Source organism: Anas platyrhynchos, chromosome 2 (genome assembly GCF_047663525.1).
Source record: "Anas platyrhynchos isolate ZD024472 breed Pekin duck chromosome 2, IASCAAS_PekinDuck_T2T, whole genome shotgun sequence".
NCBI lineage: Eukaryota > Metazoa > Chordata > Aves > Anseriformes > Anatidae > Anas > Anas platyrhynchos.
Genome location: NC_092588.1, coordinates 140,389,910 through 140,408,377, shown reverse-complemented (window position 1 = coordinate 140,408,377; position 18,468 = coordinate 140,389,910). Strand labels below are relative to the sequence as shown.

The 18,468-nt window shown below is 38.1% G+C and overlaps 1 protein-coding gene across 10 annotated transcripts in view; it reads right to left on the bottom strand.

Moving 5' to 3' along the window:
* The window catches only part of MLLT10 (MLLT10 histone lysine methyltransferase DOT1L cofactor), a 127,278-nt gene that overhangs the window by 31,276 nt on the left and 77,534 nt on the right, over positions 1-18,468 (bottom strand). For all 10 annotated transcript variants that reach the window (XM_038175383.2, XM_027450646.3, XM_072033689.1 and 7 more), the window contains one exon: positions 3,446-3,624. In XM_038175383.2, coding sequence (XP_038031311.1) covers positions 3,446-3,624 — 179 coding nt within the window. The remainder of the gene's footprint in view (positions 1-3,445; positions 3,625-18,468) is intronic.

Genomic DNA, 18,468 nt, shown 5'->3' with positions numbered 1-18,468 from the left:
TAATAAAGTCCTACTTAATTGCACTGTGTAATCTATCAGTCATATATATATATATATATATATATATATATATATATATATGGTGAGAAACACCAGCAGTTAAATTCAGTTATGGCACAGCATGGAACACAAGCTAATCATCTCTTCTGAATTTATTAGATTGGAATAAAAATCATGGGTGGGATGAAGACAGAAAGTGAGATATGTAAGAAAAGGTGATTACAATGAGGTCAGTCTTAAAAACAAACAAAAAGCACTGGGGGAGCCATCCCATCCTACCAGACAAGAGAATCAAAGAATTAAAAACCAGAATTCCAGGATTCAAAAAAAAAATTAAAAAAAATAGTGTTGTTTAGTTGCTGGAGGAAAAAGTAGTACTGGGGGGTGTACTATTTTTTTGGGTTTTCATCACTTCAGTTTTATATGGACATAGCAGTTATTCAACAATACAAGCAGGGTAGTATTGCTTTCAAGTTTTCCTAATGCTACGAGTAAAATTTTCTGTATTAGATGTCTACCACAGCCTCCTTGTCAAAACAGTTCAGCCAATTTTGAGACTCACTCTATGGAAGTAGATTTTTCCGTAAGACCTTCTCTTTGGAATTTCCTAACACCCCAAAATTAAAAAAAAAAGGATACAAAATACATCAAGATTTGTCAAAGTTATGATCTCTCCAAAATCATAATTTATAGTTGCCTAATAGAAAAAGAAAACTTAAATGAAGTCTTAGAGGAGTGTGATTTAACAGCATATATTTTAGGCTATTCCCATTTTTAGTATTATTCCAACTGCACATCAGTCATGCTGACCAAACAGCTCAGCAATCAAATTTTGAGCATAGTTACTTTCTTAAATAATAGTTCAAATAAACCCAACCTTTTAAACTATTACCTTTTACCTTCTATAGGGGCACAAGCTTACCTTAACTAGTAATCATTGTAGGTACGCCTAGCATCTTGGCTGATTTTCTTTTAATTAGAGCACTACACAAAAAACACATTAGCACACCATTATTTGAAGACTTTCATGGTCAAGAGGTGGGTAAACACTGATAATACACCCACAAGAGCCCAGTCAGCTGATGCAGCATTCTTATGAAACCTCGCAGAACTAAGTAGGTAAACCCTCACCCTTGAAGCATATTCAGTCATGTCCACAGCTGCATGGTGAAATGGTTCTCTTGACTTAGGAACAACTGCATGGTAAAATAGGTTCTCTTGACCGAGTCTGTTCAAATACCAGTAAGGACCTCATGAACTAAAATTCACAGAGTCCAGGCAAAACAAAGTTACAGGTGGTCATCATGATTTAGCATGAAACAAAGACACTTTCACAGCGCAGACCACTGCCTTTTTTTTTTTTTTTTTTTTTTTTAAATCATCACACAATCATTATCACAGAATTGTTTGGGTTGGAAGGGACCCTAAGGATCACCCAGTTCCAACCCCCTGCCATGGGCAGGGACACCTCCCACCAGCCCAGGTTGCCCAAAGCCCCATCCAGCCTGGCCTTCAGCACCTCCAGGGATGGGGCAGCCACAGCTTCTCTGGGCAGCCTGGGCCAGGGCCTCACCACCTTCATTGTAAAAAATTTCTTCCTAATATCTAATCTAATCTAATCTCTTTTCTCTTCAAGCCATTCCCCCTTGTCCTATCACCACACCCCCGACCAAAAGTCCCTCCCCAGCTTTCCTGTAGCCCCCTTTAGGTACTGGCAGGCTGCTGTAAGGTCTCCCTGGGGCCTTCTCTTCTCCAGGCTGAACAACCCAAGCTCCCTCAGCCTCTCTTTATGGCAGAGGTGTTCTATATTTAGGTTTGCGAGTCCTAAAAGTTGGGAAACAGCATATGGGTTCTGTCCCATTGCTTTTTTAATCCATTTATCCTCCAGAGTTTAACAAATAGAAAGCAACTGTGTACAGCTCTTGCTTATTTACCTATTCCATGTTAACTCTGATTTTACATTCCTTTGGCTTATTCAATCAGAGAGACTCCTTTTCAGGCCAGGAGTCCTACACCATTTACTCATTCCTTATAAAGTTGCTGGTCCTTGCCATTGTTTGCTCTTTTACCTCTTTCAAGTCTACTGTATCTGTTTTGAATAGAAACTGTTTTCCCTCTAACACCAAGTTCATTTGCCCTCTTACCATATTGTCAACACAAGCTGGTGAGGTTGTTCAGCAGTTTTGTTTGAGTTGACCTCACGATAGCTCAATGCTACATTAGCTCTTCCCAAAAGCACTGTGTTTTTTTGTTTTGTTTTTTAATTTACTTCCTTAAAATGGTTTCTATCAATTTCTGTGGAGATGTCACCCAGTTTGGGGTGAAACTAGACAGCTGTTTCCAACGTTATGATACAGAAATCAGACACAAGCACATTAGGATAACACAAGGCTTACTTGTTTTGGAAATGAATCCGGAAGAATTACTTTAAAAGTACGTACTACCTGCTATATGCAACAGTGTCATTTGATATTGAAATGCATTCTACACTTGTCTACATACAGTACTTCCACTATACAGCTATTACACACACAAGTTTCAGGTTTATATACACTATTTTAAGTCTATAGAACTGTAGTTTCTCTAAGTTAAAAACTGATGACTTGTATGCACAGACCAGAAGATACATTTGATATATTAGTTGTAAAACAGATTCCCAATAAAAAACAAAATACAAGTAACACAAAGTACAAGAACCATTATGCCCAGCACACTATTCCTTCATACTCACTCTAACCACATTGGCTCTCTACAGCTATAGCTTCATACTCCATGGCTTTCCCAAATGTAATCTTGTCCAATTTAAATTCACACAAAATACTACCATCAAGATAATTGTTCCGTTTCATTACTTTGACCATGTCATACTTCCTTCTGCACTCTTCCTCCCTTATCCCTTCAGCAAACACAACCTATGTACCTTTATTTGTATGACCTTGAATACAAAACTATGATATGTCTGTCAACTTCCATCTGCTATCAAGATGCCAACCTCAGCCTCCTCTTTGCCAAGGCTAGCTTTAGTTGTCCATTTTTCAATTCTCCCACATAAATCCATTCATCCTTTAATTGACATCACTATATTTTATTTACATGAAACATTCAAAAACTTTACCTGATTTCCTCTTTTAAATCCTTTCTCAAAACACTGCTCTGATAACAGACATTGTCTGGAGCAGTGACGAACTGTAACCGGCATTTATGGTTACACGATATAATCATTATTATTACATACTTCCACGGACGACTTTTTTTTTTTAAATCTATGTATTCTACAGATAGAGAAATATGTAATATTGTGGGGAAACTCTAGCCACTATAATGACATTTTCACAACAAATACGTTTATTAACCTCTTTCCCAAATAAATGATGTTTTCTCGTAACACTGAAAATAAGCGGGTCAATAACATTGTTTGCTAACTTAAACTCTTGTGATAGTTTACCTGAGTTGCAGCAACAACAGTAGTTATAGAAGGCGCAGTTGAAGGTGACAGAGCTCCCACTTGCTGCAAGTGGCCTGAAGCCTGCTGAGGTAAATGAGAACTGGAAACGGGAGTGCTAGATCCTGAGCCAGATACTGCATTTGGAAATGATACTGCTACATCATTGCTGCTAAAAATACCTGAAAAAAATTACAAAAATGATTACATGCATCTCTCTCTTCCCCCTCCCCATTTTCTAGTAACCATGTAAATATGCAGTAGAAAATTAATCAAAGCAAACAAGATTATTTTAGACATAATGCAGAAAGTTCCTGTGTTGAATTTCTAACCGTGCTGATTGAGAAAAGTGCTCTTGTCATTTGACATTCTACAACTCAGGGAACACAGACTGACTCAGGTCTAAGTTCTACTAAAACGTGATAGATCAAATATTTATTTGCATTATAAGCTATGCTCAAATATTAAGAGTAGCAGTATTTTGGGTTAAAATACCTGTCTTCAACTGAATCTGCTATCCAAGCATACTGTTTCAGAGAATTATTGTAAAAGCTAAAGTAGATAAAGAATGAAGTATTGGGCTGTATAACAGAACATACAAGATACAAGTGGAAAAATACTTTTGACTTTAAGGTAATGTGTTTCTGAACAACATACATTTGTTTAAAATTGTAATTTTGGCAACTATGGATTTCTTGTACATTTTGAGGAAAAACTGACAGCAAGTCTGAGGATAAGGTTCTCAGATTTGCTGGTAGAACTGATGGCATTTCATTTATCCACAAACTAAAGCTGTTTGTGATCGAAGAATGCTTGACTAATATTTCTGCTAGAGCAGCCAACAAGTAAATGACTGAACACATTAACATTAGTCAGACTCGTGTGTTAGCGATTTAAACGGGAAGAGTTCACACCCCTCTGTGAAGCCATTACTTCTGTTCATCTACATGCAGGGTGGTAACGTTCATTACATAGGATGGGGAAAAAGCCCTACTGACCAGAAGCCCAGGACGAGAAGTAGTACCTGTCTATGAAACTGTTAGGCTCCACGTGCATTAGAAAAGTGAGCTGTCAGCTGGCCAAGGAATATCAAGCATGGTAGCACTGAACTGCAGTTAGAGGAAGAGTGCCACAGGGAGCAAACAGAAGTAGAATGAACATGGTTAGATCAAAAAAAGCAACAGAACTGAAATGCCAGTTAGAAGGCAAAGGGTGGAGCTAGTTTGTCACTTGTACAAATAATGATTTGAAGAAGGCAGCAACAGGAAGATATGCAATATCGAAATACCACGTGCCACCCAGCATTCCTTCTGAGCCCAGGCAAGGGAAATCACCCCAAACCACCCAGAATACGCAAACAGTGATGCATCTTCAATTCCCTGCCTGTGTTAACAGTCAAGAAAAACTGAAGAGAAAGCCAGCCAGACCCAACAGAGAAAGAAGAGATGAAGAAAGCCAAAGACTCATTCTGACAACACTTTTTCCCCTGCCTATGCTATGTTAGGCACTTGCAATCTCCTCCACAGTCTCTTCATCATAGCATAATTCCATACTTGCTTTGCTTCTACTGAGCTTCTGTTCTTCTCTCCTTCCATTTAGCACACCTTCTGTGGTCATCTCACCCCTCCCCTTTATTTTGTCAGCATCCCAAAAATCTATAATTATGGCATTGCAAGCAGTTAGGATCCTTAAATCGTTCACATTGTTGGGACCTGTCTCCAATTCCATCTGCCTTATCTAACTCAGTATATTCTGTGGATTCTGCTCTAGATTTTTCCTACACACTACCAAAATGCACATGGTTAACAAACAGCCTTGCTATTGAGCCTATTCTTAAACGCAATATTAGCAACCACATAAGCTAAAGTATAATTCAGGTCCTCAAAAAAAGTCTGCTTTAAATCAGATTGGAAATTAATAAAAAGGAGATTTTTGTGTCCCTGTCCCCTCCCACCCCCTAGCATTTTAGTTGTGTACTTAAAACAATAAAAGCCACAACATTTCTTGAGAACGATGAGACTCAGAACTATCTGGCTCTGAGTTTTAATGGTAAAAAGTAAAGAAATATCATAACACTTCTATCAAATCGCAAGAGCTAACCACAACAAACACTACTGTTCTCATAAAATGTCAACAATCAAGAGTGGAAAAAAAAAATTTGTTAAAGTCAAAAATTTTTGTGAAAGTTAAAAAAAAAAAAAGATTGTCAGGAAGATAAAACAACTCCACAATTTAAAACGTTATATTTTAAAATTTTCCTTCATTTTCAGATCCTTACATATTTAATGACTGCAGAACTTCTGCTGCTTCTATTTCAATTGTAAGGTTTATTCTTCCTCTTTACAATAAAATTTTGGAAAACAAGCAGTAAGTTATAAAAATCACAGGTATAAAACTACTTCAGAAGACAGACAAGCAATAAACTAGTTTGCTGGTGGAATGAGGTAGGCTTTTTTTTTTTTTCCTTTATTACTGTTGTAGTTTTTTGTTTGTTTTGGTCTCTTTGTTTTTAAACACTGTTTGTTGCTGTTGCAAAATACAGGAAAACATGACCTATCCAAATACTCTGCTTGGGCTAAATACTTCCATGTAGCATGTAACCATGTAACTTTACTTAACACATCAAGTCCATGCACTTTCTAGAATTAATCATACAACCAAGACTTCATGCAAGCACTCAAGAGCTCTGTGTGTAAAATACAAACAAATCCTTCATTTTCACATCATTTCAAAAATACCTGTATAAAAATTACATGCTCATCATATCAGAAAGTCAGGAAAGTACGTATTTAAAATGTCTGAAGTATATCAAATTGTCCTTTTGTTTTCTGAGAGGAGATAAATAGTTCTCGGAATCAGCAAGAAGTAAGAACTGAACACAGCACTACATACCAAAGTTGTAAGTGCCACACAAACCAATCTCCTTCAAGTCTTTCCCATATGATTGAAAAGCTAAACAAGAACTTGTGCTAAATAGTACTGCAGGTGGACACAGGGCTGCCAGGGTGAAGTCCGTCTGCACCTAACACCGCTAAGACACGTGAAACGTCATTTCAGGTCCTGAGAGATAAGAGGCATGCATAGCCTGCACTGCTGGAGTCAAATGCTTACCAGAAGGGCAACTGGAGAAAAAAAGAAAAAAAAGCTTATCTGGACAAGAAATAACTGCCTGCTTAGGAAAGAAGTGCGTTAGTATAGAGCAGGGAACACGCCGATTATACAGACCCGAGAACAGCGATAACTAGCTGTACAGCGACATACAAGTGGCACACAGAGCAGCTGAAATGGTTTCATTAAAAGTCTCCCAAACTAAGTAGTCCCATGAGCTGAAGAATTAACAAAAGAGCTGAACTTCTCGCTTTCAACACTGGTGCACCTCACAGCTGACATCAATACACTAAGCTACACCACGAGCCCTGCAGTTGCAGTTGGGCTATGAGGGAACTTCAGCGATCATCTAACTCAACTATTCTATTCTATTCATCCAGAGTATCTACCACAGGTTGCTGCCCCTCATATTTTGCCAAAGCTTAAGAAATAACGATCTAGTCAATGAGGTTTTTTTTAAAATGTAAACTTGCACAGGACCACAGAACCTAAGATTTGCCTTCCCACTTGGGGGGAAGCAGAGGGAGGGAAAAAAAAAAAAAATCAGTCTTGAAGTGAAGCCCACATAAATCGAAGTTTTAAGAACAAGGAGCTTCTTGAGAAAAAAATAAACTATATACACATTCCCAGCACCTCCACTTCCTGTGACGATTGCCAGGAAATCCACCCTAAAACCACAACAATTTTCTATACAGAGCAAAATGAAAAAGTGCCTTTTAATGCAGTCGGCTGTTGATAAGCAACCAGCTGTTCTAGTGTTGTTTTGTTTTGTTTTTAAACAAGAACACATTCTACTCTAATGGAATGTTAACTGAAGAAAACTATGCCACAATTCATTATTTTGCCATATAGACAAAATATAAGCTAAAGTGAATCTAATGCTAAGCACAAACAAATAAATAAATACCAGTTTATTGCGCCCAGTAGCAGTTGCACAAGGAAAAGCACAAGCAGGGAGTACGTACAAGGTAAGACCTCCCTCAAATATGCCCCCAGCCTCCAGAAATCTATGACTTACAGGTTTTGAGCTTCAGGCATGGCCTTTGTACTTAATAGCCTTGGATCTGCTTCCAGCTTTGCCCCAGTGGATTTCCTGCAAGCCTTTCTGAACCGATGTAGATTTCCACAGCACGCCCTAGGACAAGGCTGTGGGGCAGACAGGCTGCGTTTGGGCGGAGGCCCAGCGTATGACAGGACACAGCGCTATCAGTTCCTGTGACAGCGGCAGCCATTTTGACAGGATGATTCTTAGATGAGAAAGAGGTCGATATTGATGACGGAGTTGCAAGATCCTAAGGTAATTCGGGAAGAAGGGGGATCCCAGCACAGAAAGGGGTTTGTGAGGAATGGGGAGAACCTGTGTGTCACAACAGAAAGCCTGGAGAAGCACGCCGGTTGGTATACGAGTTACAATCATCTTTGCAGAGAAAGTTTTGAAACCTTCCAGAAATTCCAAGGTAATTTCTCCTTTTTCTTCTAAGAACAGGTTAGAGGGGAATATGTCGCTCTAAGCTGTGCTTCCAGCAAGTACCACATACACCTCTGGGACATGTCCAAGAAACATCAGTGCCAAGCCACGAAGCACATCATTCCTGCCTTGTCCCACCACAGCACTCAAAACCACTAGCTGAAAGGATTCTCCTAAGTTTTCAGTCCCTGTAACTTTGCCTTTTCACTTCCAGCTTGTTTCTTACCATGCAGACTGCTCCCTCATACTTGTACTAGAGGCGTACAGTCTTCTCACCACCGTGACTGCTCATACAGATTGGGATACCAAGGATTATCCCATCATGCTGATCCTATGACAGATTTTCATTCCACCCTTACAATGCCTCCAAAAATATAATTAATAGCCAAGCTGAAAGTAACTTAGGAACAATGTCTTGGTCCAAAGTTGGCACCACTGATACCTATACTGTTGTTTATAAGCTTGCTCCAGGTGGTATCTAGGTCTATTCAATATATTATATTACAGCATCACATACTAAAAGGAAGTACAAAAGGCTGAGATGATAATGTGACTACTGATTTAAGGGAACTGTTGGTCTTGCTTTTATTCTTCTACAGAAACATCTTTAATAGGGAAATAGGACCCATTGTTGTCCTCAACAGCATAACTACATGCTTAATTTTACAGGAGAAAAGCCTGCATATCTTAATTTTCTTTCCCTATTGACTTCTGTGCTATCATAACTATGCTAAAAATCACCCTGATGAAAGCATCAGTAGAGATCACTGTGAAGAAAAGTTTCCTAATTCGTTACTTGCTTTATAACTGTAAGCCTTCAGAAGTTCTGACTTCACAGACTGTATCTTTGAGATGCTTTGTAACAGCCTGCGTAAGGTTTACATCTATAAATAATGTAGCTTTATAAAATGAGACATGTTAAGAATTACATGCTTATTCTAGAATGATTAAATAAGTTCTGAATATCTCTTGTAGAAGAAGATCAGTAAGATCCAGAACTACATGGTCAGATCTGAGATACGCACAATATGTTCAGAAGTACAGGAAAAACCCGAAGGTCCAATATGTAAAAGCACGGAAATATCTTCCCAAGAGGAAGTTAGACAAATATGGAAGAGCAACTGATAAATACAGACTATGGCTTCTATAAATTAACTTCTGTCTTTATGATCCAAGACATACACATTTAAGTAGCTATAATATGACTTACACTAAAAATAAAACCATATTAGGCTCATTAAACAAGTATTCCCAAGTAGGAACATGACGTGTGATAAGCCAAAACATTACGTTCTCACTGGAAATTTTAAAAACAACTTCAGATCTCAGAAAACCTACCATTACTTCAAGTCAGTCTGACAGCAATCTATCTCAGTGCTGAAATGAGGAGTCATTGGAAGCACTATGATCTGTTAGCAGTGAAGAGGAATGTAGTATTTAAAGGAGTTTCTTCTAAAAGTTTTCTCCTTTCGTATTCCTATGATCTGAAGTTAGTGTCTTTGCAGGTATGCTGCAGGATGCTTGACTGAGACAGAATTGGGAAAGCAGGAACATTAGAGAGGCTAACATGAGTAACAAGGGAATTAATTCTGTTGTGATTAGTTATTTCTGGTTGTGGCAAACAGCTGGCTTGCTTTAACTGCTAATAGACTACATAGGTGTCATTACCAATAAATAAAGCTTTAAAATGGTATTTTAGAAACTCATGGGCAAGCAGTTACATTTAAGGTTGCAATATTTGACAACTGAACAGTGAGAGCCCTTTAGTCAATACTCTGAAAAAATGCCAGGAATTAAAATAAGCAGAAAGGAACTAATTCAATCACCTTCGTAAATTGCCCTTCTCTACCTTTAAAAAAAAAAAAAAAAAGAAAGAAAAAAAGCATTTATACAGGTTAGCTGAGCACTGCTATCCCCATGCTTCACCACAGGCAGATGTAATTTTTATCTATACTGTAAAGTCTGCCCAACTTTAGCTAGGATCAAAAAACTTTAATATCCATGCTCAGTAGATACTTTCCCTAGTTTAAGGGAAAAAAATGCTAAAAAAAATCCATCGCATATATACCAAATTTTGCCCACATTGATGCTGAGACCAGTCACGTAGAGCTGTAAAGTTGCTAGTGCAGGGACGCTATCTTCCAAAGATGACCACAGTACTGGAACTGACACGATGGCTGTCTGTTCTGTGCTAGAGCTCTCAACATTGTGACTCAAAAATAGCCTAAGACAAACGGTGAAAGTAGACCCAAAAATAGACACAGGAGTAAGAAATAAAACTGAGAGCAGACAGAACAAGTAAGAACAGAAGTAGCCAGAGAAAGGCTACAACCAACCATCACAGTTTACAGCTAGCTCTTAACATGAAATTACAACCTTCAGGTCATTAGTCCCCATAGCTGCGGGTGGTTTTTTGTGGTGGTGTTTTTTTTAAGTATGCCCTAAAATCCCCCAGCAGACATGTAAGCCTGCATCCCCTCCTCCTGCTTTCCAGTGATAAAAGATGGCGCAAAAGAGATGAGACTTCAAGGTCAAATACAGAAAGTGTGACTGGAAGGTCCAGAGTAAGACTAAGAAGCACGAAGTTGTCACACCATGAATAAAAGTGAACGTTTCAGATCTCTCAACTGCATTTTTTAAAACACAAAAAGTATGCAAAATAGAAGAAATTGACTGTAATATTTACCAAAATCAAGAACCAAAGAACCGAGTACTGTCGCTTACTGACAAAACTGCAGTGTACCACTTCTGTCTTCAAGTGTCCTGGCTCTCTTCTATTAAGGCAGATATTTTTATTGAAAGATGCCGCTTGCAAGACTCCATTTTCTAGTCCTCCTTTTCAACCAACTCTTTCAAACGTGTTCAAGCCTTCAGGTGTCATTCTTCCTCCTTTGCACTTTGTCAGCACAAAAATCAACTCACTGGTTTCAACCCTCACCTTAATACTAACCAGAGCTATCAAGCAAAACTGTTTCAAACTCGTAGTTGTCTCCATTCAAGCCAGAACTTTCTTTTTTTTTCTTTCCCTTTTTGGTACTTTCTTGCTGATAGGCAGCCAACAAACTCAGTGCAATGAAAAACGAGCTCTAGATGCACCGTCTCCATTAAAACTCTTATAGACAACACAAATGCCTCAGACTCAGCTTATGAGTCAGATGATTACGTTGTTGGAGTAACCTAAATACTAAATACCTAAATACCATCTCAAGTTTTAATATCTTCTTTCCATCCTACACACACTGCACGATCTTTCCTTGGTGTTTAAAAAAACTGCAAGACAGGGTTTGGGGAGGAGGGAAAGAAACCAACTTTAAAATTTTATTTAAAGAAACATGGGAAGGCAGCTAAAACACACAAACACACATGCATGTGCGCACACACACACCAAAGAAAGGGCAGATTAGATGATAAACCTTGTCCAAACACTGTTCTGAAATGAACATACAGGTAACAATTATACTCGCCACAAGAACGAGTTCTTACAAAGCTTAACAAGAAAGCACACAACATTAAGTAACCACGTCCATCTATGCCCTCCCAAGTTCTGTGCTGGAGTTACAAATACACAATCAGTTCTGAAAAAATTGCAACGTGGAAAGAAGTAACGACAAATGGTGTCCCATCAATTTCTGTTCTGCATTCCCTTGTGAATCTGTATCTCCATGACATCACACAGCAAAAATGCTCTGCTTATAAAACAGCAGAAACTCACCAAGTCCAAATTCAGCCCACTTTGTCAGATACCCTTCAGCTGTTTTATTTTTGTTCAGAAAAATGGTGAGCTTGCTTTCCTTCATCTCAAAGCTGGTTCAGAGCACTGTACACCTGGGAGAGTGAGAGGGAAACCCTATATCAAAAGGAAAAAAGCTAAACCTATTTTACTAAAGCAAAGCAAATCTAGAGAAATTTCAGTATTTCTCATCACATGTAGACTATGAAATATAAACTTTTTTTAATAAGAGACCCACCACTACTGACATCTGTCTAACACGTAATTTGTGGCTTCAACAGTGTGAAAAGCAGAAGTCCTATAAAATCTCAATGATCACTAGCTTAGAATGTGAAGAACTTCATCATGCAAAGATTAAACATTTGATTTCTTTTGCATTTGCTGAACTCCATGTCAGTACAATTTACAATGCATATCACACTGCCCCTCCCACATACACATACAAGAAAAATAATTCTCTTTGACTGACACCAACTAAAAAACTCCAGTTTTTACTACTAGATTTCCTGATGCCAGTTAAATACAACATTGAGAAATAAGGTTGAACATCTTCAAAATTATCTTCATGAGTGTTTTAACTGTAAATACTCCCTCCAAAATCTTTCAGTAACTTGTGAATATAGCTACGATTGTTTCCTATAAATGAACAAAAGCCCTGAAAAAGTAAACCAAGCTCTAATTTAATAAGCTCTATTTCATTTCCACTCAGTATGAGTGAATACAGAACTAGGGGTACAAAGCTAGCACCGAATACTAGAGGGAAGCTGCAATCAGATACATTAAAGATTCAATATTGCTCCCTGTGAAACTGATAGTACCGTTAGCAATGGCACAAACGGGCAGCACTGGGCTGTCGGAACAAAGAAGGGACAACACACGGATACCTTCACATGCATTACTCGTAGTAATTTAAGTAGTCAGGAAAGTAAGTGGGAGAATTCCTGAGGTAGATACCACTGTAACACACCTATGAATGGAGCACAGAAGAAGAACTAGAAACACTATTCACAAAATTAAAGAAAAGAATCTCAGAACTAGAATAAAACTGTTATCATTTTACTGCGCACACACAAAAAGATCATCAAAGGAGAACTGAGGAACTATTGACCTATCAGGCTCCTGCAGACAATCTACAAAGTTTTCACTCAAGTACCGAACAATTGACTCGCTGCAGACCCGTATTTCACCCAATCAATAGAATATGCAGACCTTCAATCAGGATTTTCCACAAAAGGCTACCCTTTGTGATAAATGAACCTCTGAAAAAGATTCTAATATAACTTACCATTATGTATGGTATTCATCAACTTCGAGAGAGCTTTTGAGTTAGGAGAAAAAGGGCTTCATGTTAAGATCATGTTTAACAGACGCACAAAAGAATATATGTATAGACAGGAATTTCAGTGAACAATAATATACCTGAATACATCTTTCTTGTATTAGAGCTCTGATCATTTACAGGAGCTCAAATTGTAAAATGGATTTATATCTATCTGCTGTAATTTTTTACTTATATTTCTTTTGTCAGTGTTTGTTAGCTTTTAAACGCCCGGTACAATGAGAACATGCCAGCACACGCCAATTAGCTGCATTGTGTGCTCCCGCTGCAAATAAAAAGTCACAGCCTTCCCCGGGACGATCAGTCTCCCCAACAAAAGACCGATTTTAATTTCATTGTCCGCAACAAATTTAGAAACTTCAACTGAAGCTGCCTCGCTAATTTTAATCACGAGGCATCCCTCCTGCTTCACTGCTAGATCCATAGGTGAACACAGAGCAGATTGTCTCTCCCAGGCATTAGGGTGACCAGCTGAGGAGGGACTCGGACACCCAGAAAGAACTTCCAGCATGAGATGCTCACATGAACTTCCTTTCCTTCAAGCTTTTTTTTTTTTTTTTTTTTTGTCACCTTGAGAGCACAGATAGCTGCCCACGAAGTGACCGTGAATACTCTCGTCCTCTGCTCCAGGGCTCAGCCACCGTGGTAACCCAGCACCCTGATGCTCAGTCCCGAGGTGACGGCACTCAGACTGATGGCACACCTCCTCCACTTGCATCACCCCTTTATTCGTACTTATGATGATGAACTCACAACTACATGTTATTTTCAATTTACCACTTCATTTTTGCACACTAACAACGAATGAAGCCCTCAGCATGTATGTCTGTTTTGACAAGATGATAGAATGAATGATTTTGAGTGCCAGCATATAGTGAACACCCCTGCAATACTTCCACGGGTAATTTTTTTTTTCTTTTTTAAACAGCATCAGCCTCCGACATCTGATGTAATATAAGAGGTCTATTAATGTTCATATTCTAACAGGACGACTGTCATTTATGCCGTTTTTTTCCTTTAGTCTCTCAACTGGCAGCTAGCTACCTGATAGCCTGTTTTTTTTTCCTCTTTAATCTGCCAGATTTTTCTGAACATCAGAAATCAAAAAAAAAAAAAGAACTAAAATAAAGACAACTTTAACTTTTGCCATTGATATAAGAAAATCACAAAATTAATTTAGAAACCATTTTTTAAAATCATTGCCTTTTACCTACTGCCTAGGTTTTAATAACTAGTCTAAAATACTTCCATGAGAAAAAAAAAAAAAAAAATAGTACCAGAAGAAAACAGCAATACTAACTATAACTGCCACATCACTACAGACCAAGTCCATAATGTAAAAAAATTTTTTTGAAATTTTGTATTACAAGGAAAAAAGTCACAATATACAAAATCCTAAATGAGTCTTGATGAAAACTCACAAATCTAATAAAAAAGAAATGAGCAATTTTAAACTCCTCAACAGTTTTTAGTGATTTAATAACATTGTACGAAAATTCACTTAAAAAAAATCAAAAGTACTACTTTACATGGTTATATATATATAATCTCACTAAAATGTGGAGATAGTACGGCTTTACTGTGTTCATATAAATTAAACTATCGGGACTAATTCTGACCCAGGTGTAGAGGAGAGGCTGCAACTGATGTCTGCCACCCTTACGAGCTGAAGCATTTCACCCACACTTGCTCTGCCAGCCATTATTTGATTATAATATCAATTCGTTCCAGCTATGCTCAATTTTTCCACAGAGGGAACAGCGGCCATTTTGATCCACCATTGCTGTCGGTACTGAGGAAAGCCCCTTTCAAATTTAAGGAGCCTTTAGTTCTATCATCATCTTCCTTCCCTTAAACAAGCACACTCTGGATTGCCTGAAGCTGTAATTTTTGATTTTGTTTCTTTAAAATTACACAACACAGGGACAGCCGCTAACCTGAACCACCACATGCATCGCGTTCCCAAACATCACTCAGATCTTTCAGAGAGTCTTCAAGCAGAATACACCAGATATACCCCAGTGAATAATTTACTACCACAGGACACATACTTCAGAGACAAATTAGGAAGAGATACGGTTAAAGAGCTGACAAAACAATTCCGTAGCCCTTGTCGGAGATATAGGGTTAACACAAGCAGTTGTCTGGCAACTCAAGAGCAGAGCTAAAGACAAGTGAGAGGAACAAGCTGCAGTCTAACTCCTTCTGACTGCAACTGTTACACATGGACAGAAAGTCCTTTTAAGCATCCCTGGCCTACTAAATCCTTAGAAGAACAGTACCGATTCTTGGACACGTATTAGACATTAATGATCTGCTACCGTGTTTATCAGAATGAACTTTTCTCAGTAAGCATGTGCTACACAAATACGTCATGAAAGTTTTGATCTTCACTTCACAAGTTTTGTTTTTTAAATCCTTAAGATTGCTGATACAAAGAATGAAGATCCTGTACCTCCTTATACCACACATAAACATGAAATTCACCTACCATATTTCAGGTATTAACAGCATAAATGGTTTCAAAAAAATTTAGACCAATTCATGGAAGAGGTGGACTCACAGAACAAGTCACTGATATTCAACCTAGAGAGGAGATGTAAGGAATCCTACATCAAGCAAACATCCTGCTTAACCTGACTCCTTTGGAACAAACCATCCCAATGCTGACTGTATACAGTTACACAAAGGGCCAACACCAGGTCAGCCCTCCTTGTGTCTCCTAATCAAGATGACTAACGAAGCTCATCCTAGACTCTCCCCAGGCCTCAACACAGAACAGAAAAAGTACGGTTCCCACCCCCAAATCACACACAAGTAGAAGGTAGAAGAAGAAAAAGGTGTTTTATTCTGGAAGGAAAGAAGAGCTACTGTCCGGGTTCCTGGTACAAGTGCCTCTCCTGGCAGCTGCCCTTTCCTGACTTCCCCTGATTGAAGAGCCATCCCAGCCACCCAGACTTCTCCTGCAGTGTACAGCCAAGCCACTGAACTCCAGCAAGCTGAAATGTCAGGAAAGGTTAGGGATGGTGAACAGTGATCATGTATGTCAAAAAAATATATGTTTTAATATTGTATTTCACACTGTTTTCCTTTATTTTCCATCTCTGCTTGCCTTATGAACCTTATTCCTAGTCATGGTTGAATCCTTCCTTTGAAAGCCTCATCTAGTCTTTATGGTAGCTGCTACTGCTGGCTTTAAAACCTCACAATTATTATTCCTTAGAACCAATGCTGTTCACAATGTCAGGAAGACTTTGTTGCTTCCAGTTTACTAATTTCAGTTTCAATATATATCAGAACCGACTGTGTATCACCACCTACATCTGAGTCACCACCCTTTTCCTGCTCATTACCTGTTTTTAAGAGAATTGCTTACGCATACAAAAAGTAAATTCCAAGCTTACCACTAATCCTACAACAGAAAAAAGGTCTACTGATTTTCTACCCCAATAGGTTATTTGCTCTAATCAACTACTGAATTCTTCAGATTAGGAATCAGCCTGTAATAGTCATTGCACAATTTTTTCTTTTTTTCTTTTTCTTTTTTTTTTTAAATCTGCATTTGAGATTTTTACATGAAAGAAACTTCATTAATGGCTTATGGGTTGCTTTTTGGTTTAAAAAATTACTTGCAACTTCTAGTCATTCCTGCTGTCAGGAAATCCTTCTCCTAAGTGTGTAAAACAAAAAAAAAACAAAAAAAAAAGGAAATAAGCATTAAATAAGTCAAGAACAAGTGAAATGATAGGATTACTCATGCAAAATCCCCAGACCCACGCTACTGTTCTTCAGCTCTGTTCACTGCTTTCATGAATCTCTTCTCAATCAAAGTTCCTAGAACTACGCAGTTCTAAAGACCAGAGAAGATACTGGTTTCTTGTTTGCCTGTTTGGTTTTGGGGGGGGAACAGTAATTCAAGTTATTTAGTCTAATGAGAACCCCCAGCATTTTATTTTTTTAACCTCTGCATATAACTCCTGCTCAAAAACGTGCAGCAAGCCAGATCACATTCAAAATTCACATTTGTTTATGTTATCCCGATGGTCTTCTTGCAATCACCTTAAGTTATCTACCAGCTCTGACTTTGAAAAAGAACTATACTCTTAAAGCTGAATAAAAATTAGAAGTATAAGAGCAATATGAAGTAGTGAGTTTACATCTAAAGTAGTTGTTAAATCCCAGCTCAGTTCAAATTGGCAAAAATTCCATTTTAAAGTCCAGATCAGGATTAGAAATGAAGCAGCTTTTTTATCAGTAGAGAATAGTTTCACTTACTATTTTTTGAGTTACCACCACACAAGCTCTTATAAAAACTACTTTGCTAGGTATTTTGACAGTACGCTTCTTATGTACAGCATACCTGCATATAAAACTCCTACAGTATTTTTTAAATTATGCCTGACACTCCTGAAAGAGAGGGTTACTTGAATAATCTTCTGGAAATACACTGTTGGCTTATCTGTGCCAACTTTCTGCATTTTATTTACGCTGGGGAAATTTATTGAAAATGGGCTTGCATCCAGTTGAATCAACTCAAAGATCCTGCAGGTTTTAAGCAACTAGGAGAGGTACCAGTTACGAAGCATCAGGAACTGACATACAGTTAAAAGGTAGTGGATATATTGTCAGTTAGTGTAGCTAAGCCAAATCATTACATCTCAACAGATGCTGGATTGTACAGTTTTCCATTTTAAAGTGTTCTGAAATACAAAAGATATTGAATCTTCAATCCTCTCTGTAAAAACTATGCCAATAAAAAACGTGGTTTCTAACATTTTAACTAGAGCTAGGTATTCAGTTTGTCAGCATCCACACTGCCTGGTTTCAAATATCCCAATATTGCACTACAGAGCAAGAATTTCTGCAGTACACGTGCCCTAAGGTGGTACCAAGCCACACACACCATACCACACAACAGCGCAGGCTATGAGGAGCTTCGAAAGCCTTAGGTTTTCGAATCCTCCTATCACCCCTACTTAACCTGTTTAAGAGACAAAAATAAATTATATGAACAACAAGAAAGCATAAGGAAAGGAGCAGTTGATAATCAGAAGCTTTGTCTATCTGTTTAAAAACGATGTTGAGCTCCTGAGAGGTGCATCAGAACAGGAATCCGTAATTTTAGGTCTTAATGGATTTGTCCCCATTCTTTCAGTTAAACCCTCAATTATTTTAAGATATCTAACCTTCCTTATACCACTATATTACATTAGTTTTTTTGCTTATTTTGTGGTGGTGTTTGCCTTTGTATTTTCTTTTTAAAACTTCCCAGTCTCAGAAAGGATTACAATAATCTACAACAGGCTCTGGACATCAGAGCCTCTTCCACGCAAGTTACTCGTTCTGATCTTAATCCTGAAACAGCTTCCAGTCACAGTTTA